The 24,805-nt window shown below is 37.3% G+C and overlaps 1 protein-coding gene across 4 annotated transcripts in view; it reads right to left on the bottom strand.

Annotated features, from left to right (window-relative positions):
• Window positions 1–7,989: 7,989 nt before the first annotated feature.
• Window positions 7,990–24,805, bottom strand: part of gigyf1a (GRB10 interacting GYF protein 1a) — a 56,013-nt gene continuing 39,197 nt past the window's right edge. For all 4 annotated transcript variants that reach the window (XM_051707981.1, XM_051707971.1, XM_051707961.1 and 1 more), the window contains exons 22-26: window positions 17,461–17,624; window positions 17,326–17,373; window positions 17,050–17,194; window positions 12,091–15,642; window positions 7,990–9,795 (exon numbers count right to left, since the gene is read on the bottom strand). In XM_051707981.1, coding sequence (XP_051563941.1) covers window positions 15,575–15,642; window positions 17,050–17,194; window positions 17,326–17,373; window positions 17,461–17,624 — 425 coding nt within the window. In that variant the 3' untranslated portion in view covers window positions 7,990–9,795; window positions 12,091–15,574. The remainder of the gene's footprint in view (window positions 9,796–12,090; window positions 15,643–17,049; window positions 17,195–17,325; window positions 17,374–17,460; window positions 17,625–24,805) is intronic.

Genomic DNA, 24,805 nt, shown 5'->3' with positions numbered 1-24,805 from the left:
TTCTCCCAATGGCCAGTCTGCCACTGTTGGAATTCCTGAGCATGAAGGCCGAGATATGGTGAAATTCCTAGATGGCTCCTCCCGAGTCTGCTTGACATAACAGGCCATAAGCTTGAAATCGAGCGAGCTCACAGGGTTCCGGCTCGTAGATCCGCTGAAGGAGACCACAGTAGTGCGTGTTTGTGTCGGGTGGTGGGGGGGGATGGGGTTTAATTTGAACAATTGATTCTGTTTTTTTATGTTGTGTTTGTATGTTTTATGATTGGAATCAATAACATTTTTAATAAAAAAAAAAAAAAAAGAATCTCATATTACACATTTTAAAAGGTGTCCTGTATTGGAGCTGGAACCACTGAGTTTTGGAGCAGGTGAGTCAAGTGCTCAAAGCTGGTGGGCAGTACACCAGGGAAACATCTGAAAAAGATGGCAATAACTAATGAGTCAATTATCACTGTCAGAACATGATGCTGAATTTTAGAAAGGGACCCCATAATAGTACCTCCTAAAACATTCACACAAAAGTGCTAAAATGCGAAATTCTAATAAATAGTACCTAATAAATGCTTTTATGAAATACATTAACATAATGTGAAACCAAATTTTTGGCATAGCAGATCTTGTATACTGTGTATTATAGGGTATTAATTTATGGTTTGTGCTCCTAAGATCATCTAATATTATTTATGATTTATAAAGGCACTATCTGTACTACTGACCTTTTGTAGTGTCTAGTAGTGTGTCTGTTTGGATCTGCCATGTAACATTAAGAGTAAAGGTTTTGACGACAGATTTCAGTCAAGAAAAACTAAAATAGCAGACTCATACAGTCAGCCAGTTTAGCTATAAAGCTAATGATCAGGACACTCTACAAATGGGCAATTTTCAGCTGTCAACATTTAATAAGACACCACATTATAACCGAGAGAAAATGATACGAACCTTAAATCACAGTATTCCTCTGATGGCATCCGTATCTTTAAACGTTTGCTGCCTTGGAGCTTATATGTATGTGCTTGATTCCATGCTCATGAGAGCACTGTGACTCTGGTCCCGCCCTGATAGTAAAACAAAGCGTGATTGGTCGAAGATAGAATGTGCTACGATTGGTCCGGGTAATGGTGCCGTTATCTGATTGGCTTGGGAAGATGATGGGTGGAGCCCACCTATTTGTAGATTTGTGTGCACGTCTTGATGCTAGATTTGTTTACAAAAAAAAAAAATCAACAAATGTGTGTAATGATCCACAAATAAATGTGGACAGAGTTGTGTTTGCAAGTTAAATATATTTGTAAATTATTTATTTATTTATTTGTGAATTCATTAAATTTTTGTGAAACTTCTTACATTTATTTGTGAACCAACTTTCTAACTTTCAACTTTTCTCTTTCCATTTGTATGTTAATATGCATCAATTCTATCTCCATAGTTTCCAAGAGTCTGTGTTGGAAAAAGCAAAATGTCAAGTCTGCAGCAAACATGAACTTATGCTGCGTGTTTATGATCACAGGGCGCTGCCATGACTGAACTACAAACCGTTGCAAAGTCACCTGACTCTCGCAATATCACGTTTCTACTTGGCTGCCTTGCTTGTAGTGCATCAATTATGTAATATTGACCTACTATGTACACCAATCAGCCACAACATTAAAATCACCTGCCTAATATTGTATAGGTCCTTGTGCCGCCAACCCACATCTCAGAATAGCATTGGTGCCAGATGGGCTAGTTTGAGTATTTCTGTAACTGCTGATCTCCTGGGATTTTCACGCACAACAGTCTCTAGAATTTACTCCAAATGGTGCCAAAAACAAAAACATCTAGTGATCGGCAGTTCTGTGGACAGAAATGCCTTGTTGATGAGAGAGGTCAACCATGAATGGCCAGACTGGTTTGAACTGACAAAGTCTACAGTAACTCAGATAACCGCTCTGTACAATTGTGGTGAGAAGAATATCATCTCAGAATGCTATTCTGAGATGCGGGTTGGCGCTGTTTTGGCGGCATGAGGGGGACCTACACAGTATTAGGCTGGTGGTTTTAATGTTGTGGCTGATTGGTGTATATATTTATATAATATTTGATGTAATACAGGCTTAAAGGGGGGAAAATTGCAGTGATGATTCTGACGCATTCATGTTTGTATAAAATACAATAAAAGCATTTGTTGCCTTGTCAAATCTCCTCATATCCATATGAAGTGCTATTAAAATAAAAAGATATAATCATCATATCTTTTCCATGAAATTGTATGAGGGAGAAATTTGTGTGGTCCATATAGCCTACAACACATTCTCCTCTAACTGAGTGCAAAAAAAAAAAAAAAAAAAAGAGGTTGTTAATTAGAAAAGCAGTGGATTATCTAATGCACCAAGTCCTTGATTGTGATGTGTAGAGATTTATTAATTTGTTTTTTTTTAACTGGTGTAATTGAGACTGGTGTGTCCTGATTGGTGGCTGGATCTTAATGTTTATATTAAAAAAGTCGCTGTTTATTTGTTCTTTTAACCCTCTCAACCCTGGTGAAGGCCTGTGTACTTAAAGGCATTGGTTTTATTTTATAACAATTCTCCTTTCAACAAATCTTCATGGATTTACCCTCTTCATTATGGAGCCTATATTCTGTCAATTGTACATAAATGCAATGATGGAGCTTATTTTCTGCCAATTCAAAATATAAATAAATACAACAATTAACATGAAAACACCATTACATTTTTTTTAAAAGTGTCTGCAAAGTATTTGCCAGAATTAAAACTTAAATTAAATGATTCAGTTTTCCTTTTAAATTTCACAGTGACAACTCTTACAAAAAACTAGAGTTCTGACAAACTAGCTACAAACTTGCCACACATTATTTTCACATGCAAATGAGCTTGTGAATCACCACAAATGTTTGCCAGAAGGTTGCTGCTCTTCACCGGTAGTGGTGAGCCTGCAGCAAACCTTTGGCAACAATGGACAATTTGCCGCAAGTTTGCCCCAAACCTCATTTGCATATGAAAATTATCAGTTGCAAATTTGTGGCAAATTTGCCATGAACTAGCAATTTTTGTGAGGGAATGCATCATCCCCATCAAAATAATCAAAACAATTTCATAGCAATCTTGAGGTAAGACACCCAATATTAATAATTAATTAGAGCTGCCAAAATTAACGATTTTCATGCGATTAATCTAAAACGTTTACCGTGTTAATTTGTCCTAATCGCGGTTTGACATTTCATTGAGCTCCATGTGAGTTCTGAACACTGCTTGGAATAGGGCAGAACCTTTGTGATGTGTCAGAGGTCATTACACTGCACACACCAAAAATACACGCAACAGTGATTTCATGTGTTAGGCGGGTTTAGGTGTTTATTTATGTGTATTCAAAGGATAAAACTACCCAGGGAGGCAAAGAGCATATGTATGATCTCTGAGAAAATCAGCATAGAAACTTTCTTGTAAAGATACCATCTCACACCCAATCAAGCAACAATTGCCTTATTGTTGTCTTTCTACATCTGTTCTCTATGTCTGACTATTCATGTTTCATATCATTGAAAAGGTCTCAGTGTGACTGGTACGAAGGTCTCATTAGCTTAACTGTAAAATACATAACACAGTTTTGCGAATTTGGAGTAATTCTGACCAATTCTGGGGGCGTGCCTACCTCCTGTATGCAGATAAGTTGTGACACCAGGACTTCCAAACTTATTCATCCCCAAATTCTTATTGTCATTCCATCTGGTTGTGGTCTGGGTATTTAAGGAAACTTTTAGAACAATGTTCATTGGAATATTCTGTAGCCAGAAATCCTTGTGGTGCTTACAGTACATAATTTGCTGAAGTCAGGTATGCATCTGTTACTCTGTTAGATGTTTTGTATTGATTATTTCTGAATTATGTAATTGGCTTGATACATATTTACCTGACTATCAGTTGTTAAACTTGATTCTATTTGGACTTATTCTGAAATTCTTGCCTTTAGAAGATTATGTTAAGTCCTTGTAAGGTGAGTCTTCTCTAGCACTCTTGATAGTGTCGTCCCCCTTCAATTAAAGAAAATCAAGGAAAAAAGCCCTGCACCATAGTATAATGATCACACTCATGCACTCAAGAGAGCAGCTTGGAAAATGGAGCGCAAGTGGAAGAATACAAAATTAGAGGTATTTTGCGGGGAAGGATAGTGTCTGTAACTACAGACAGGCACTAAAAGCTGCCAGGCCAGCATATTTGAGCAAATTCATAGAAAATACCCACAACAATCCTAGGTGTTTATTCAGTACTGTGGCTAATTTGGTTAGGAATAAAGCCTTGACTGAACCAGATATTCCGTTGCAGCACAACAGTAATGACTTCATGAATTTCTTTACTGATAAAGTAGAAATCATCAGAAATAAAGTTGGAATTATGCAATCAACTGTCACAGCACCTCAGAAAACAATGTCTCATAATTTTCCTCACGAGGAACTTTCATCCTTCGCTGTCATAAGTTTTGTTAGTTCTTCATGACCCATCTAAAAATCAAAAGCCACAACATGTATGTTAGATCCAATACCAACTAAGCTCTTAAAAGAGGTATTCCCTGTAATCTCAGAACCTTTTCTTTTTTTTTTTTTTTTTGGTTGCCATTAACAATTTTTATTGATTCCAAAATTATAATTAACACAGACAACACATGAAAACACGGAATCAACTTTTATCCATATATGCCCCCCACCCCCCTTCCCTCCCATCACCGAACATACATCCCAGTGGTCAGACATTAAATAGCAACAGACACACATATAAACATGCAGTTCAAAGAAAATACTCTATGACATAAAAAGACATAAAAAAATTAACCAACCAAAAAAAAAAGAAAAAAGATTCCACATATTAATTACAGAAATTACCCAATTGTCCCTCTCCACTACTCCTCCCCCTCAACCCCCCAAAGGAAGGCCAAATAAGTGCCCCACTTCCTGCCATAATCACCCAACCTGCCCAGTGGTCTATACGATATCTCCTCAAAAGCCGCCACTCTGCCCAACTCGATGCACCACTCATGAAGTCTAGCCAGGCATACACCTAATTTATCCATCAACTCACAATTAGGCTACTTTAGATAGGTCTGCAGGAACCTGAAACATTTCTCATAATCTATAACTCTGCAATAAATGGCTTAATCCCGAGGTTACCAGAGCCGGCCAGATCCAGCTCCATTCCTGCTTGGTGTTGGACTCCACAGCTACGTGTTGCTGAGTGATGACGACAAACTACAGCTGGTGCTAGACAGACATCACTTCAGTCTTTTACAACAGACTTCAGAGGATGAACTGATGCCAACTCCAACTGTAAGACATCGAATACTTTATATGCCACTGCCTGAACCTTGGATTTAGGATGGACCTCACCAAAATGACCTGCCTGTCGAACTGCGATGCACATCATTGATCTCTACCTGCATCACCTTTGTTTATTGATGGACTACACTCTTGAAATGGAATACATAGACTATCAATTAACAGCCAACAAAAGCCTTCAGCCAACTAACAAAGGACAATGCATCAATGTGAACTTCTGCAGTTAATCCAGGATGGACTTCAAAGACATTAGTCATTAATCTTACAGTTCATACAAAATATTTGTTTAAACACTGGCCCTTAACACTTACTTAGTTTAATAATTTTAAACCATGACTTGCACTGCACACAAATAACTAATATTGGCATTATATTCATGCTGTTTAGCCAGGGTGGAACCGGCCCCCACAGTGAGCCTGGTTTCTCCCAATGTTTTTTTTTCTCCATTAACATATTATGGAGTTTTGTGTTCTTTGCCACAGTCGCCTTCGGCTTGCTCACTGGGGTTCTAAATACAATTATTAACTATAATAATTTCTTTTATACACTATTTACAATTACACAATGATGACTTTATAGATATTATGGTTTCCTTTCTGTTAATGCATGATTTTCTGTAAAGCTGCCCTGAAACGCTGTGTGTTGTGAAAAGCGCTATACAAATAAAAATGACTTGAATTGCTGTGATAAAGATGCTGCACTTCATGGACCCCAGGGAGGAGGGGCCATGGGTCATTGGAAAGTTAAGTGCTTTTAAGATTTGAATTGGTTTTTGTGTGTGTGTGTCATAGGCCTATGTGTTTAATAAAATAAAATTTTAAATTCAAGGGTAAACTGCAGGGTGGGTTGACCTTAGAAGGGGTGTTATGTGGGAAGCCAAAATCCTATTTAATTCTTGCATGTACTGAATAGTTGTGTGGTTTTAAATGTGTTAGTTTGTCACTAGTGTGTAGTGTTTTTTTTTTTTTTTCTTCATTGAATTGATTGATAAATGCACTTATTCTTAGTGGTAGCATTGCCTCTTGATGTCTTTGGCCAGGCTGGTTGCTTTACAGTGCCCATCTGAAAAATAAAATTAATTTGTTTTGGAATTGATTGTGGTGGTCTTATCCTCTCTTGCCAGACCCTCCTGGTGTAGAAAATTAAAGTTTGTGGCAGCAAATAACAATAATAAATACTTAAGTCAACATTACAATTAATCTTTATTTAGGACAACAAAATGTTGGTCGACCTGCCTAAATAATGGTAGTCATTACCTCTGATTACTGTTAACATTATTCTGGCCAAGGGTACATGGGAAACTATGAGGATTAATGAAAATTACTATCTGGATACAGTAGCATCGGTCGGCCTATCCAGAGAGTATAAGTCACTCCTCTGGTAGAGAGTAGTGTTATTTTAATTAAGTGTATGCAGATCTAGGAGGACTAAACAAAACTATTATTCAGATAAAACTATACAGGGAACAACTTCTCTGAATATTATAGTCAATTACCTCTTTGGATATTGATCCAAAACTGACCAGTTTGTGGAATGATCACGTATAACCCGGCTCATGTGTTGGCTCTACTAACAGGAATGCAAATGAACGACTGCAATGTAAAAGTATAGAATCTAAAATCTAGAGTTCTCAATTGATGATCAATAATAATTAGACTCTCAAACTAAATTCGAGGGTTAATTTGTCAGATTAAATAATTAATGGTGTCAGATTCAGTCTTAAATCAATTAGTTATGATACTACAGCCACACGCGCACAAAAAAGACAAACGCGCAGATACCTTCACCGCTCCGCTGGATACCGCCATTGGGTCAGTAAGGTGGCATTTTTACAATGTCAATGATTGAGATGGAGAAAGGACTTCTTAACGGTATTTTTTTGTACAAAACCAACCCAGACGGGACCTGTGGAAAGCTGCATTCACATGACTCGCTGGAGTGAAGCACCAGTCTTTCCTTGGCGCCGTGTTGTGCTTGCATCTTACCGGACAATTTGGACATGGTATCATTTACGTGTGCAGTGTCAGCGCTAAAAGCAAAACAAGAAGTTCTCTGCAACGCTTTTCATGTGGAGTTCAAAACGGCGTGAATCATGTGAATGCGACTTCACTATTGCTGTAGCAAAGTGGATAGCCACGATTAATATTGTGGAAGATAAAAGTTTAAGAAATGTAATGCCCATTGCAATGAATACTCATCTTAGTTTTTTCCAATTAGTCAACCTCCCACTTAACATGCGATCAAATAACGTTTAATGTTATTTGATGCTATATAATGTTATTTTAGTGCATTTTAGTCTTTACATTGTTGAATGTTTGGAAAATGTTAATAAGATATTATCTTTTTCTTTTCTAAAAAGGAACTAAAGTCATTCTGACAGGAAAAGAAGTATACAGCCAAATTTAAGAATACTTTCAAAATACGATTAACTATAAAAATAAAAAAATTGTGTGATTAATCGCGACTTAACATTTTAATCGACTGACAGCATCAATAGTCATGTAATTTTTATAGTTGTATTTATTTGAAATCGGCAGAAAGTAAGCTCCATATGCAGTGCTTTGTTGTTTCCACGCACCTTGTTTGCTGAAGTTGCACCAAACTAATGACTTAAATCCTGTTATAAGTGGTCATGAACTTAAGAACACACAAACTGCCACTCCTGCTTTATTCTTAGTTTATTATTTTTCTTTTCTTCAAACAAACCAGAAACCCCCAAAGCTATTTACATGATGAATATTCAAACCTTTTCCTTCCAAAAAAAAAAAAATTTTTTTTTTCTAATGACCCTTTTATATTGTTTTATATCTGGAATTTGAAAGATCCACCTTAGGTCAAAGTTGCAGAAAGCAAAGGTGACTACTGATGTAAAATATCTTTCATTACGCACTAGACTTCACACAGTGAAAATGTTGATCTAGTGTCTCAGTTATTCTGTTGAATACACTGATCGTGAACACACAAGGGGGCCTGATCCAAGATCAGCTCTTTGTCTGTGATGCTGTTAATACAGTATTGTTGCATTTCACACAGAATCAATTAATATGAGAAATATGCATTTGCATTTTCACTAACAATTGAAAATATGGATGCTTGCATACTAATAAAGATATTAGGAATCTCAGATTTGTTTAATCTGGCCTTCAACTTTAAAAAAAACATTAATCACCTTTAATGGGCAATACCTTACTAAGATAATGACATCAGCATCACCTCCATCAAATCACATCCTCTCAGATCTTTAACTCTGTAACAGCTGATGCTTGAGGAAGGGTTAGCAAAGTATTTCTCAACAGCAACCTTTATTCTGAGGCCATAGAAGATAGAATGAAAAAGCATCCTTTTGTTAAAGATATGGCAGTAAATTCTGAACTGGACAGTTTTTGCCTTTCAAGTAGACATGAATAAGAGACAAATGGACCTGATTCTAGATCAGCACTCTGACTCGTTATCAACACTGAGCCTCTCTCAATTATCAGAGCTTCTGAAGGAAGTACCACTGATCTAGGTTCAGAATCCACACATGTTCACAAAGTCCTCAATCACAAAGTCAGAAACTTCTAGCAGTGCTGATCCAGGAACAGCTTTGTATTCCATAAGACATTTGTTTTTCCAAATTAAAGGCAAAAACTGTATCCTAACTCAGGCAGGATGACCACATTTACAACACTAGCTCAGTTACAACCAGTGCAAGTGAATGAAGTTATCAATTACGCTGCATCTTTTTTGAGATCTTACAAAGGAACTTTTGTAATGTTATAAAAATCACTTTGCCTGTGTGAGGGAAGAGCAAGTTCATAAGCATAATATTTCTAGGGTTTCATAAAATCACACTGTATCACGTCACAGAGCTAGTCTCCATGACTGAGAACACTTTTCTATTCACACATCATTACATGTGCCTTAATAGGCAGAACTGATCTGTTAAGGCATGTCATAAAAAAAAAAAAATTCAAACAACCAAAAACCCAGAAGAGAAATGAGAGATGCTTATATACATTATTTACATGGCAGCCAGAGGTTAGGTGTAGTGGGACTGTGGTCAGCCACATCAGTGAGAGTAAGGGTGAATGTGTGTGTAACTGACAAAAAAGCAAATCTGTTCTTGGGTATGTGTGTATGAGAAGGTGTGTTTTAGATTAAATGTGAGTGTGCTGTGTGTAAAGGGAACCCCTGGCTGCACACAGAACTATTGAAGGTTTGACTATTCCAGTATTTGCAGTTCTCTCCCTCCTACCAAGGAAACAAGAACATGTCCAAGTTCGCAGTGCTCCTTAGAGAGGGATGTCATGGTTCCAGAAAACTGGATTACTCCATTTCCTACTGGGATCTTAGTTCTGGTTGGGCATTTACCATTCCATGTGCTGTTTGGAATCCCCAATGTTGATGTATAACGGGCCTCTTCCACTGAAGAGGAGATGTAGATGAACAAAGCATGAAACAAATCAGTGGAAAGCCTCCATCTTCATCTGAAGAACACAATTCACAGAGAAAAATAGTGAGAATTAAAGTAAAAGGTTAAGGAATACCACCTACAATTCCAAAAATCTAATATTACTGAAGAAAATAGAAGTGGTGCTTGCCACGACAGCACTAAGAAGCTGTGGGTGGCTGCTAGAGCATTGCTATGCATGTTTTTTTAGCAAGTTGCTATTTGGTTGCTAGGTCATTTCAAAAGACCCAGTCCTTTTGATTAGTCTAGTCATGTTTCCATCCAGGTTACTAATTTAATTTATGTGAAAAATTGGAAAGCTGTGAAAATAATTTGCAAATAAACCAGCATTTCCATCCCATGTGTTTAAGAGAACAAAATCATAATTTCTGGAGAAATTGGCACAAAATAGAAATGACCATTTGAGATGCAATGGGATGATATTGATATTCTCTGAGCTAATTTTTTCATATAGCAAAATCACATGACTTCTTTGATGCGCCATCAATATTCCTTTATACATTCTATAGGAATACATTCGGTAGATGTATCTTCATCAAATGGATAAAAATTATCCACCTCAAGCGAGCGTGCAAGTTTTTCTATATGCATTTTTGGGGATTTTATTTGCAACTTGGTGTTTCCATTCAGCATGGTTTATGCAATATCCCCAAATTTGCATTAAAGTGCGTGGATTGAAAGGTAGTTTATGATATTCTGGGCCCAAGATATGGTTCGGGTGCCTCTTTCAGTGCACATCTACAGGATTCTTTTGGCCATTTTATTGTCCGCCAGGCCAAAAATCATAAGTCCTATGGCTTTGAACAGTAAAAACACAAGCAGTGCGATTTGTGGTATCATTCAAGTCTGCAGCACAAACGGTTTCAGATGACTTGCGCGCAAAAGTTTAAAGCTGAATTGCATAACTTTTTCATTGTAAAACGGTTTAGGGATGTGCCACGGTAATCGACTAATTAATTAATAGTCCTTGATTAGTAGTACTTGTGGGGTTGACTACTGACATTAATATTTTTAGTGGTAATGGTTGTTTACGCAGCCAAAGTAAACCATTGCAGTAAAAAAGGTTTAAACTGCTTGATGTTGTGAATTAGATGTGTACCCGCATCATTATAATGCAGTTCTGCGCATTTGAATGCGCAGCAATGACACTGAAGCACTTCGGTTACATTGAAGTGTCATTCTGCATTCAGAATGAGCATAAATGGTTTTGTGAAGCACTGTATTGGTGCCTTTCTTATTTCTTTCTTCTCTTCCTTTGATTTTTTATTTAGCCTAGTTTTGTTGAAGATACGTTAGTTACCATGTTGAAGTGCTGCGCTTAGTGTCCATGTATCCCACTGAAATGTGTCTGATTGGGGTCACGTGAAAATAACGGAGCCTAATTATACATTATTATGTGTAACACTGACTAGCCAATTATGAAAACTGGTAGTTTTGCACATCCCTTAAATGCATAATATTCGAAGACAACTAAGTAAGCCATTTGTAGTTTGATTTTCTCAAAAACTGTAAACACTATATCTCCGTAGCATTGTAAAAACTGCTTTGTTTGTTGGAGCGGCCCGTCCACCGTTGATGACTTAACTAATGGTGCGAGTTGATCTGTTTGTTCGGTCAACGGCAGAAGCGGGATGTATTAAAAAAAATAAACACACTGCCGTTCAAAAGTTTGGTCACTTGCCTGAAAAGTTTCTCATGATCTTAAAAATCTTTTGATCTGAAGGCGAATGCTTAAATGTATGAAATTAGTTTTGTAGACAAAAATATAATTGTGCCACCATATTAATTTATTTAATTACAAAACTAAAAAAGTTTTTGAAATTGATGACTTGAACCGAATAATTAAGAAAAGCAGCCACTAAGTGCCCAACATAGATGGGAAGTCCTTTAATACTGTTTAAAAAGCATCCCAGGGTGATACCTCAAGAAGTTGGTTGAGAAAATGTCAAGAGTACATTTCTGCAAATTCTAGCAAATGGTGACTACTTTAAAGATGCTAAAATATAACACAGTTTTGATTTATTTTGGATTTTTTTTAGTCACAACATAATTCCCATATGTCCATTTCTATTATTCCATAGTTGTGATGACTTTACTATTATTCTAAAATGTGTAAAAATTAATAATAAAGAATGAGTAAGTGACCCTAAACTTTTGAACGGTAGTGTATATATATTTTTGCAATTCCATTTGGTGGCGCAGATATTACACACTCCAGCTTTAATATTTAGGGTTAGGGGTTCCTTGCTTCAGCAAACACCACTAATAACATTTAGATTATGGTACATTAAAAACAATAGGTGGTCATTACCAAGCAGACGGTCTTGTAGCACTGTACCCACTTCAAGCCAAAGGTGGAATTCAGCCGTGCATTCAGCAGGTGATGGTAAAGCTGACAGAGCTTATTGGTTCTTTATCTTCAATAAAAAAGTCCTCCAGTCCTCTTTTTCCAAAAGGTCTTTTTCAGTCATCAATGAAATAATCAAGTCCACAAAACACCTTTTTGTGTTGGCTAGCACCCTGGACCAAACATATTAATCCTTTTTAACATAATGGAGAACACTGTTTTGAGTGAATCTGTTCTGAATCCCCACACTGTAACTAAGTTTGGAGACTGTTCATATAGTTTAAGTATCAACATTGTTCAGTGAAAATGCTCCACGGGATTTCCATGTCTCTGAAACTTCCCTTATCCATCTACGGTAAAGCTTGTGTGAAGTTCTCAGAAAGCCAGAGAAACGATACCAATAAAGAGAATGAGGAAATAAGTCATTCTCTCTCTCATGCAAGTTTTTCTTAGGCCGAAACTTCCATTTGCTTACAGACAGTGGACCGTGTTCTGTCTGTGCTCTCCAAGCCCGAGCTAAATTTCCTCACAGTTTTGAACAAATGAAAAGTGCATAGTGAGGGTATCAGGGCGGTGCTAGTCCTCTTGTTATGATGATGGCCATTACACCCTGTCCACCCTCAAAGAAAAGGGAAGAAAAAAAAAAGAAAAGAAAAAAAACATTACAAAATAATGTGTCTGCGCTGTCCAAGGAATTATCTGGCAGATTTGAGGTCATACAGGACATATATCATTCTTTTCATCTAGATCCATCACAGATATGTCCATCTCTTTGTTTCTGTTCAACACAATAAAATAATCCACGAGCCAAAAATTAAGATTGGGGAAAGGGGAACAACATGTTAAAGCATTTGATTTATGCATCTCAAAGTACCAAGAGGTCATCTGTGCTGTCTGATTTTGATCTTTTCCAGGAACATAAAGCACTTCTTCTGTCTTGATGATCATAAGTCCTTTCCGTTCCATTATAAAGAAAGATTAGTCAAGGGTAAACAAAGAACAGCTCGGTAAACAAAATATGGTCGCCTTTGTTCTGATTCCTGAACACTTCTCTGTAAGATAAATGTACATGAAGAAATCTTTGATGGAATTCCATTAATTGTGTTCCAGCGATCCAAGTTTGTTTCAGTCAGCGAGTTTAGGGAACGCTTATATCAACATGCAAATGAAGGGTTTGACGTCATGCCATTAAAATCCCCTCCATCAAAATGATTCTAAAATGTCAAATCGCATATTCAACCACCACAAAAATGAAGAAAAAAAAAAAAAAAAGCACCCACAAATGTCTGTGTGGTTTGTAAACAACCAAAACTCCAGTATGGAACAGAATATCTTTTTTTTTTTTTTTTTTTTTTACTTTTTCATTTTCGTAGTCATAGAGTCTATACGAACAGGATTGTAGAGGCAGTGTGTTTTTGCGTTAGCCATCGTGAATCGACTTGATTTCGCTCCTGTTGATGTCCTGTTGATTACGCTTTAATAACCTGTGTTGAGCAACTCCATCTTCACTGTTTAACTTTTGGAATACATTCAACATTTTCTTAAAAAAAAAAAAAAAAGTACACAAATGCACTTCACATTGGTGGCAACTAAATATCCAAGGAAATGATTTCAAAATGAACAAAAAAGTAGCAGCCCCAAGTGCTCTTCCTTGTAGTCCAATACTTTTCACTTTGTTTATATTCATATATATAACAATAAAAGAAAAAAAAAAAACACAATCATTGTCATAGTCAACAACAATGAACAAGTAACAAAATATACAAACATTTTGTGCACTGCTATGTGCACTTGCACAGTTTGATGCCATCTTTTTTTTTTTTTTTTCTAGCCAGAAATAGAATCTCCAGTCACTCAATAGCAAGAGAGTGGACAGAAAGGCAATGTTAGGTCACATCCTCCAAATATCAAGCATTTATTTCTTTCTACGCATCCCCAGGCTACACTAGAACTAACAGAGAATGATGCAAGGCTCTTGGTTCAAAGCATGGGAGGTGTGTGGGGGCGGAGCCACATACATAGCCACACCCCTCCACTAAAAAATAATGTCTCAATGGCAGCAATGAAGTCTAATCATTCGCCCTTTAGTTCTTAGGCACACATGTGGGGACAGAAAAAGACATACACACGTACCACAAGTAATCAGTTCCTAAAGGTACAGATCATCAAATTGAGCTCTTCAGTTTCAATAACAAACAAAACAATGACGCTAATGATGTGTTTTTAAACCTCATAGAGGCAACGATGAGGCAGCAGAGGCAGGAAGAAACTCTTATGTTCCCTGCCATGAAAACAAGAGTGCTGGTCGGTGTAAAATGGGCTAAAGCTTTTGTGTTTAAATCTAGAGGTTTTTCTTTGTTGGGGAATAAAGGGCTGGTAAAAGAGGATGTGTTGTGCCGTTGCCCCCCTCTCTCTGCCTTTCTTTCTTTCATTCATTGATTCACTCACATACAAACATACTGCACTTTACAAGGAGTAATACAGTTTCCCCCTGTATACGAGCGCTCACATTCACATACTCTGTTCCTAAAATAAAAAAAAATTAAAAAAAAAAAAAATCACTCAATATAACAAAATGGCCTCTTATGATTCATACATCTAAGTAAGCAATTAAAAAAAATACATTGTGCAGACTGGTATGTTTTAAACACACACACACACACACACACACACACAATTACTCATTCTGCCTTGAACAAACATGCATATACGCGCACACAGGCACACAATCACAAAAATATTAATCTCTATTATATCTAACGCATTTCTTTTTTTTTTTTATCTTTTTAACTTGCATTTTATGTGAGTGCAAATCTTCAAGTTTTATAATCAAAGTTTTTTTTTTTTTTTAATAGCTTTACCTTTTTATACAAACTTTTAATATAAAAAACAAAACAGTGTTTTTCTTTAAAGAGAGGATTTGCTTTTTTCTGATAATGTCTGAACTGAAACACGCAATGGTCCCCCGATCGCTACCGTTTCCTCCCAGCACAAACTCCAGTTCTGATTCAACAAACATGCACACACACAGAGTATATGTATGTGGTAGTATTTCTGAAGCCATACCACATAAATATACATGTAAATCTTCTCTCTCAAAAAGAAAAAAAAAAGAAAAAAAAAATATTCAAATTACATCTTAATAAAGTGCATTAGTCTGAGTGTAAGGTGCTTAATGCTGTAAGTGCCAGAAGTTTATTAACACCCCCCTCCCCCCCCCCTCCCCCAAATACACTAAAAAATAAATTCACACCTTCCCCGTTGAATTACATTCTTGTATTCCCAGCAAACCCCCCCTCCCTCCCCAACCCACCCGTAACACAAACTGATACCTTACTCCTGGCTTATCCCCAAACCCCTCCCTTTCAAAGCAGTGCACATTCGACTTGCGGAGTCTGATTAGGTGGACCCGCGGATTTAAAGGCCTCGTGTTGCTATTGCTGTGGACTCAGTAATCCTCGACCATCTCCATTTCGTTTAGACCATACCGATCAGGGCCACCATGGAATGAGTAACCTGCAGTGAGACAGAGAAAGGAAAAAGTAGCGTTAGCAGAAAATCCAAATTGGCCAAAAATTTTCCCGGCTCATGGAAAGCTTTGCACCCACTTCAGGTTAAAAAAATTAGGGAATTCACGAAGAATGCTCTGTAAAGTTTGCACGCACTATCTCTGCTCTACCCGATTCACTAAAGGAATTATGCAGATCAGGCAATGGTGCAAACACATCAACAAAATCTGTATATTGGGAAAAATACAGCAGACCACCACGATCTCCCAGGACTGTACAGCATCACTCCACTACAGTGATCCAGACACCTGAATCATCTCTTTTAACACACAAAGCGCACTAGTGCACATATGGACATATGCCTGGTTAAAACACTTTTGTCCATCATTTGATTATTTGATAAATTGCTGCTGCCATGGTCAACTGAAAATGTACACAAACATCTCTTTTAAATAAAATTCAGTTTACCGCCTGCTTTCCTTCCAGTCTGGCCATTCTCTGTTGACCTCTCATCAACAAGGCGTTTTCGCCCACAGAACTGCCACTCACTGGATGTTTTTTGTTCTTGGCACCATTCTGAGTAAATTCTAGAGACTGTTGTGTGTGAAAATCCCAGGAGATCAGCAGTTACAGAAATACTCAAACCAGCCCGTCTGGCACCAAAAATCATGCCACGGTCCAAATAACTGAGATCAAATTTTTTCCCCATTCTGATGGTTGATGTGAACATTAACTGAAGCTCCTGACCTGTATCTGCTTGATTTTATGCATTTCACTGCTACAATATGATTGGCTGATTAGATAATCGCATGAATAAGTAGGTGTACAGGTGATCCTAGTACAGTTGTCACTGAGTGTATATTATGGGTGGTTAGTGAATCTGATGCAGCTTTTTGCGCTGAAGTACCACACACAAAATTGGCACAATGATTAAGTGAATTCCCTATCAGTTCAAACTGGTTTGAAATCTGTCTCCCCAGATGTCAGGTGGTTGGTGTCCTGACTTGCGAATAAGCAGCAATGAACAATTTCCGATTAAATTATGAGAGAGCAAAAAACGCAAGATGAGAGCAAGGCATTGTTTATTGGGGGGGGGGAAACCCATCAAACTGCTCTCCACATGTTCACAAGTGCGGTGTCTTCCATATTTTGGCTTCTTTTACTTCTTTTTTTCCCAATTTTGTGCAAATCAGTGCTAAAACAGACACAAGTAATTTTGCTGTGTGTGTGATTTTGTGCAATATCACATTTCAGGATCATAACTACAGTGAGGAAGGAAAATTATCTTGTAGTTGACACAAACTGTCTGCAAATACTTGCATAAACTGCCCATCAACACAACTGTCATTAATTGTGCACAAGGTGCTTCAGTCTTGTAGTGTACGTTTGGCATTAGTGCAGAAGAGAAGAGTACCTAAGATGCTTGGGTCGGAGTGCAGCATCGTGGGCTGTTTTTTCTTCAGCTTTCCTGCCTGATCATACACTACACTCCCTTTTCCAGAATGCACTGCCTGGAACATAGACTGCAGGGCACTGGGGTTCATTCCTCGTACAGTGTCCTAAGACAAAAAAGGGTGTGTCAGATAGAGAAATAGGAATTAAACTTTGATATATGCCAAAGTGACAGACTTGGTTTTACCCTTTAAGGAAACTAAATTGCAACATTTAAATCATAAAATTGTAATCATACCTGCAGAGAAAAATTGTTCATAGTAAGTCCAGCCATCTCTTTGGACAGCTATAAGAGAGGACAAAGAATTTCAGTTTGAGCATGAAGAAAACAAGCACATACACAAACTAAAGTCTATGTTCCTGTCACACACACCTGCTGCTGCTGTCTCTGGTGGTTAGCTTTCTGTTTGGCACGGCGCTCCAGGAACTGCCTGGCGAACTCTTTGGCTTCAACAGTGTCGCCCAGGTAGGAGCAGATAAAGTTCAACACCTCGTACGGAGACTCTACCTCCTTCAGGTATGCCACAATGGTGGGCACTGTGAACACATACACACGAGTGAGAAAATCAACTGCAATTTTTATTAGTCTTTAACGCACTTTCAGAAGTTCCTCCAACTAGAAAAGCAGTCCCACCTCAAGATGTTTTAGGCAACTTTACAAACTTTACTGTTTGTAAACTTTACTGGTTCAATACAAGTTAAAAGCTCAGTCAACAGCATTTGTGGCATAATGTTGATTACCATAAAAAATCATTTTGATTTGTCCCTCCTTTTTAAAAAAAAAAAAAACTCGGAAGGGGACACGTGACCTGCTAGAAAATGGTGCTTAGTCTATTAGCTCCATTCCAGTTCCGTTTTTTTTTTTCTAATTTTCTCTCTTTCACCTCGACCCACTCAGATATTACTGCCTCAACAGCAATCTAACATGTCTGAGACCAATGAGACTTTTTACGTCTTTTCAACCTCCGAGAAATGTAAAGCAGCAGCACGCCGAAACGTAAAGCAGCAGCACGCCGAAACAGAGGACAGACCAGACAGACCAGGCCGAGTCCATGTTATCCGAAATCCATTCACTGGGCACCAGACTGGGCAGTACTGATGGTCGTTCAAGCACAATCGACAGTCGTTTAGACAATATATCAAACTCAATTACCTCAGTAAAGGAATCTCTCTAATCTGTCGGGTAGTGTGTCTGCATACAAGACGCGGCTGACCAAGGCTGAAGGTAGAATATCCACCGCTTAGGATACTGTGTTGTCTCATGAGAATAAAATTCTCTCTTTGGAGGAAGAAATAGTTCAACTTAGAGCCAAAGTGGATGATCTAGAGAACCGAGCAAGACATAAAAACTCAAGAATTGTTGGTCTCCCCGAGAAAGCTGAAGGCTCCGAGTGCATCGCGCACTTTCTTACAAAGATGTTACCAAAATGGTTGGACCTTTCTCCTGATTTACATCTCGACATTGAGAGAGCACATGGGTTGCTCGCACCCATTCCGGGGGCGAATGGCCCTCCACGAAGTGTGCTGGTTCACTTTTTACGGTGCACGGATAAGGAGTCAGTCTTATAGGCCACACTGGGAAAATGCAATGTCACTCAGGATGAAAACCAGCTGTGCTTTAATCAGAATCTATCTGTGGAGGTACTGAAGAAATGTCAGGAATTCAACGATGTGAGGAAGACATTGTCTAACCGCAATATGTTCAGATGTTTTGCTTATCCTGTCAAGCTTCGTTGTCTTCGTGGAACCGAGATGCGCGTTTTCTCCTGTTACGGAGTTTCTAAAAACTTTGGAAGATAAATAATGCTCAATGCAGACAATGGGTGCTATCATAACCTCTATACGACTATGTTTGGGTTGGGTAATCTAAGTCTTAATTTTTTTTCTGAGAAACGCTTGACGTAGACTTATCTGAGACTCGATATGTGTTGGTCTCTTTTTTTTTTTCTTTTTTTCAAAGAATTAGTTGCACTCGCTTTTGTTATAATTTTTATTAATGCGTTTAATTTCTCATAATGAAGGCTATGTGCGCCCTTTTGGTATAATGAGTCTTGGATGTCTAATACATATGTAATGAAGTTACTGGTTTGTTGCACATGTGCACCTCCTAATGGTTGTAGCTCTGTATTACTTGCTGGCATGGGGTATTTTGTTTCTATATTCGATGCCAGTTGGGTAGAGTGACCTAAGCTTAGCTGTTCTAGGTATGCTTTGACGTTTGGGGACAAGGTTGGGGGGGAGAATGGTGTTGTACCAATGTTTGTTCTGTTTGGAAAAAAGTGAAAATCTCGCCCGTCGGTTTTGCCTATATAGTAGACATGCTTTAACCATACACTCATTTATTACATGGAATGTTAAAGGGTTAGGGCATGTGATCAAGAGTAAAAAAATACTGACCTTTCTTAAAAAGGAGAAGATTACTATTGCAAAGTTTCAGGAGACACATTTATCAGATCTTGAACATTTAAAATTGAAACGAGACTGGGTAGGGCAAATATATTTGCATAACAAATTCAAGGAAGAGGGGTATGGCTATCAATGACCCAGACGGAAGATATGTTCTAATTACTGGCTCACTATATGGGCAGCATATCACTATACTTAATGTTTATGCTCAAAATGAGGACTCCCCTAACTTCATATCTAAAGTCATTCTTCTATTTAATCAACATTGTAAGGACACCGAAGTCTGCGCCGGGTATTTCAATTGCATTATGGACCAGAAAATGGATAAATCGGCTTTGGGTACCTCTACTAACCCTAGATCTTCCCTGGTACTTAAAGAACTTTGTAGTGAGACCGGTATCACTAATGTCTGGAGAGAGCTCAATGTTGGCAGTAAAGAATACACCTTTTTTACCAACCCTCATGGTTCTTACTCCAGAATAGATAATATCTTAATTCCCAATCGCTGCCTTCATGCTGTATCTTCTAACCAAATTGGCTCAATTGTTTTGTCAGATCATGCTCCAGATTAGATATGACTTTGGATGACCAAAATATTAAGAGTTTGGAGATTAAACTCTTCTTTATTGACTGACCTAACATTTTGTGAAGCAGTACGGGAATGGTTTAAGAATAATTGGATGGATAATGAAAATTCAGCCGTCTCTTCTGCAATTCTGTGGGATGCTGCTAAAACAACGATTCGGGGCCACATTATATATACTTCGGCACACAAAAGACGTTGTTAAGCAAAAGAGTTAGAGCCAGACGTAAAAAGACTAGTGTATTTACATAGTACGTTCCCCAACCAAACAAATTGGGCTTCATTACTCCAGGCCAGAACCGAACTTAATTTAGTTCATACAAACCCCATTAAGAAACTACTCTTTCTTTCTAAATAAAAGTATTATGAATACGCAAATAAATCTAGCAGGTTGCTGGCACACCAAATTAAAAAAAAAAGCAAAGCGAGAGAGTAATAATGTCTTTGAAGTCACCAGACAGTGCTATTATGCATGATCCCACATTGATAAATTAGGCATTTAAAAGTTTTTATGAATCATTATATAGTTCACAAATTACTGCTAAGCAACCGGATATTTCTGCGTTCTTAGATAAAGTTCTCCTTCCAGTCGTTTCAGAGGACAACAGGGCGCTTTTTAATTCACCTCTGTCACCCGAAGAGGTCATAAATACAATTTGGTCCATGCCCTCTAACAAATCTCCGGGACCCAACAGTTTCCCTTGCAAATTTTATAAATCATTTTGGCCAGAACTTTCCCACATCTTAATGCCTGCCCTCCAAAACCTTTTAGATTCGGGGGTAGCTCCTGATTCATGGAAAACTGCATCTATTTGCTTACTCTTGAAGAAAGACAAAGATCCTCAAGAGTGTGCCTATTATAGGCCAATAAGCCTTCTGTATACAGATTGTAAAATATTGGCCAAAGTGTTAGCTCAAAGGCTCGAAAATGTGCTGCCACGGATAATCAAGCCTGATTAGATGGGATTCATAAAAATCGCGCTTTGGCACAGACAACATACACCGACTTTTGAATGTCATAAATTCGGTTCAAAGACAGTCACTCTGCCCTTATGATTTCTAAAAAAAATTAGACAGGGTGGAATGGGAATTTCTCTTAGCCACCCTCGAGAAATTAATTTGGGCTCGAATTTCATCGAGTGGATAAAATTGCTGTATGCTAATCCCCCGGCCACAGTGACCACTAATGGGTTTGTTTCGGAATCTTTTTGTATTGATAGGGGTACAAGGCAGGGTTGCCCCCTCTCACCTCTGCTCTTCGCCTTAGTAATTGAGCCTCTTGCCGAATCTTTAAGGCAGTGTGAAAACTTCTTTGGGATCAAGGTGGAAGATGAAGAGCATCGGATCTCACTCTATGCGGACAATGTGTTGTTATATACACTGCCATTCAAAAGCTTGGGGTCACTTGACTGAAATGTTTCTCATGATCTTAAAAATCTTTTGATCTGAAGGCGAATGCTTAAATGTTTGAAATTAGTTTTGTAGGCAAAAATATAATTGTGCCAACATATTAATTTATTTCATTACAAAACTACAATTTTATAAAAATAAAAAAGTTTTTGAAATGGATGACTTGGACCAAATAAGAAAAGCAGCTAATAAGTGCCCAGTATTGAAGGGAACTCCTTCAATACTGTTTAAAAAGCATCCCATGGTGTTACCTCAAGAAGATGGTTGAGAAAATGTCAAGAGTACATTTCTGCAAATTCTAGGCAAAGGCTGGCTACTTTGAAGATGCTAAAATATAACATAGTTTTGATTTATTTTTTCTTTTTTTTAGTCACAACATAATTCCTATAGTTCCATTTCTGTTCTTCCATAGTTTTGATGACTTTACTATTATCCTTAAATATGAAAAATAATAATAATAAAGAATGAGTAAGTGACCCTAAACTTTTGACCTGTAATGTATGTCCGAACTCGATCAATCAATTCCCGCACCTCACGGTATAGCAATCTGTCTGGTTATAAAATTAATCTGTCCAAATCTATGGCACTTCCCCTTAATATTTTTCCTCTATCTGATTTATCATCTCTTTCACCTTTTCAAATAGCAGCGAATGGCTTTAAGTACCTCAATATTTTCATTACATCTGTATTTGATGATCTTTTTAGCAAAAATGATTCCTCTCTTATTGATAGGATTAAAAAAGACCTTAATATATTGTACACACTTCCCATTTCCTTTTTGGGCAGAATAAAGGTTATTAGAATGAATATCCTCCCTAAATAGCTATACCTGTTCCAATCTCTTCCTTGCTATTTACCCAGCTCCTTTTTCAAAGTTCTTAGTAAAAAATGTTTTACATTTATATGGAACAATAAAATGTCCCATATTAAACTTTCTAAATGAATGAAACCAAAGGATAAAGGAGGTGTTGCTTTACCAAATTTTCAATTGCACTATTGGCTCAGCTCAGGTTAAGCACATGGTGAGTTGGTGTAATGATATGATCGACTATATGTGGTTTAATATTGAATCATTGGCCTACTCTCCGCTCCCAATAACATTTTTACCTTTTATCACAAATGTTAAGAAGTTCAAAGTTATTTCGGAAAATTATATTGTCTCAAGCAATCTTTTGCCATGGAGAAATGTAAAGTCATATCTCAGAATACCGGCATGTTTCTCTTTGTAATCCCCTATTGCTTCTAACCCTGACTTTCCAGCTACCTTGTGCAACATCTGTTTTTCAGCTTGGTCAAAGGCAGGGATTTCCCAGATATCTCACCTTTTCTCAAAAAATACATTAAACTCTTTCCAGCAGATATCAGATCAATACAATATACCAAGATCTAATTTTTATAAGTACCGCCAGATGAGTCATTCTATAAAATCCTTGTCTGATAAAGGTAAACTGAGATTTGAAATGTCTGGAATTGAACAGATTTTGACAAAACAATTCTGTAGGGGGTTGATATCTGATATCCTGTCTGATACATGCAGTTCTTCTCTAGAGAGTTTGAAGAGGGTTTGGGAAAAGGATCTAGGTCATGGGATTGACAATGCCCACTGGTCTGCTGCATGCAAAAATATGTATCCTAAGTGTACCTTGCTGGGGGTTCGTGAACTCAATTATAAATTAATTAACATAATGTATCTCATGCCACAGCGCTTAAAGACGTTGTGTAGAAATTATTCTGGTTTGTGCTTCAAATGTAAAAAATATAAGGGTACCCTTTTCCACTGTTTTTGGTACTGTGATAAAATGGTGCCGTTCTGGACAAAAGTACACAATACTATAGAAGCACTCCTCAAGCTGCAATTTGATATGACCCTGGAATTGTTTCTATTGAACATGGGGGTGGAGACAGTGTTTGATTGCCACGCAAAACATCTTTTTCTAATACTGGTGTATCTGGCAAAGAAATGTGTATTGTTACTTTGGCCATCCCCTCAGGTACCTTCTTTCAAAATGTGGATATCCCAGACATTTACATTACTTCCACTCGAAAACTTACTGATGATATACATCAAAAGTCTGATGGAGTTTGGCAGATATGGGCACCTATTTGGGACTACGTTAAAAATCTCTCCTGATATTTCACTCTTCTTGCACATGGTATTATTTTTGGTCTTGTATGATCTCTTTTCATTTTTTTGTATGTTTGTTGTTTATTTATCCTTGTATACCAATAAGGCTTGTAATGTTTATGGATAATGACAAAACTGACTGACTTACACTGAGCAGTCTTATTCTCATCAACAAAATCACTGATGAAAACTTTTGTTGATGAAAGGTTTTTTTGATTTCATCAATGATAACGGAGACAAGCGAAAAAGGCGCATCATAATGACAATTAAAAGATTTGTAAAGCACACTGTTGACGAAAATATAACAAGATAAAAATAATAATGCAAGGTATTAACAGTGCAAGCTATAAACAGAAGAAGAAACATCATTCTAGAGAAACATGTGTTTATAGAAGATATTAGATATGGATTCATCTAGGAGATTTCCCCACTTGAGCTGCGTGAATTACACACGCTGAACACCGGCAAAATTAACCGCTTTAAAACTGGTTATTTACCTCACTCAGACGCATCCTATTTATACATGAGATTAATCACTACATCCACAACATATATGTAATATTACAACATGCATCTATGCACAGTGAAGCAAATGAACAGGTGAACTGGAAATGACTCGCTAGTCAGAATAAGCGTATCTTGTATTCTGAATATGCTGTTTATGTAAAAACATGCAATGCACATTGCAATATCTAAACTGGCTAAACACGGAAAATTAAAAACAGTCTCTTACACGTGAAGAATCCAAAATACAGCACGCTAACTTCTAAAAGGTAGCTAATAGTCTATTCATTAGTATTTCAAAAGCTCAGGTTTTTCACAACAAGGACAGTACATTTATATGTTTGATACATGTTTAAATTAAGAAAATGTTTATACATATTTTATTTGTAAACATTTGAATATTTAATTAAAGTTTGGTTGTTACGGTTTGACACTTTTTGTAATTTTGCAGATTATCGTCAACTAAAAGATATTATTTTCGCTGACTAAAATTGTCATTTTCGTCAGAGTAAAACTGAATAAAATGAATGAATATGACAAGACGAAATATTGACTAATTTTAACGGACAGTTTGTCAAAAGACTAAAACAAAAAACTGTGTAAAAATTAACTGACGGTGAGGCATTTACAATGGAAGTCAATGGGGCCAATCAATAAACGTTCAAATTCTCACTGTTTCAAAAATACACT

This window comes from Myxocyprinus asiaticus, chromosome 1, assembly GCF_019703515.2.
Source record: "Myxocyprinus asiaticus isolate MX2 ecotype Aquarium Trade chromosome 1, UBuf_Myxa_2, whole genome shotgun sequence".
Classification (NCBI taxonomy): Eukaryota; Metazoa; Chordata; class Actinopteri; order Cypriniformes; family Catostomidae; genus Myxocyprinus; species Myxocyprinus asiaticus.
Note: the sequence above shows the minus strand (reverse complement) of the source record. Positions and strands in the feature narration are given on the sequence as shown.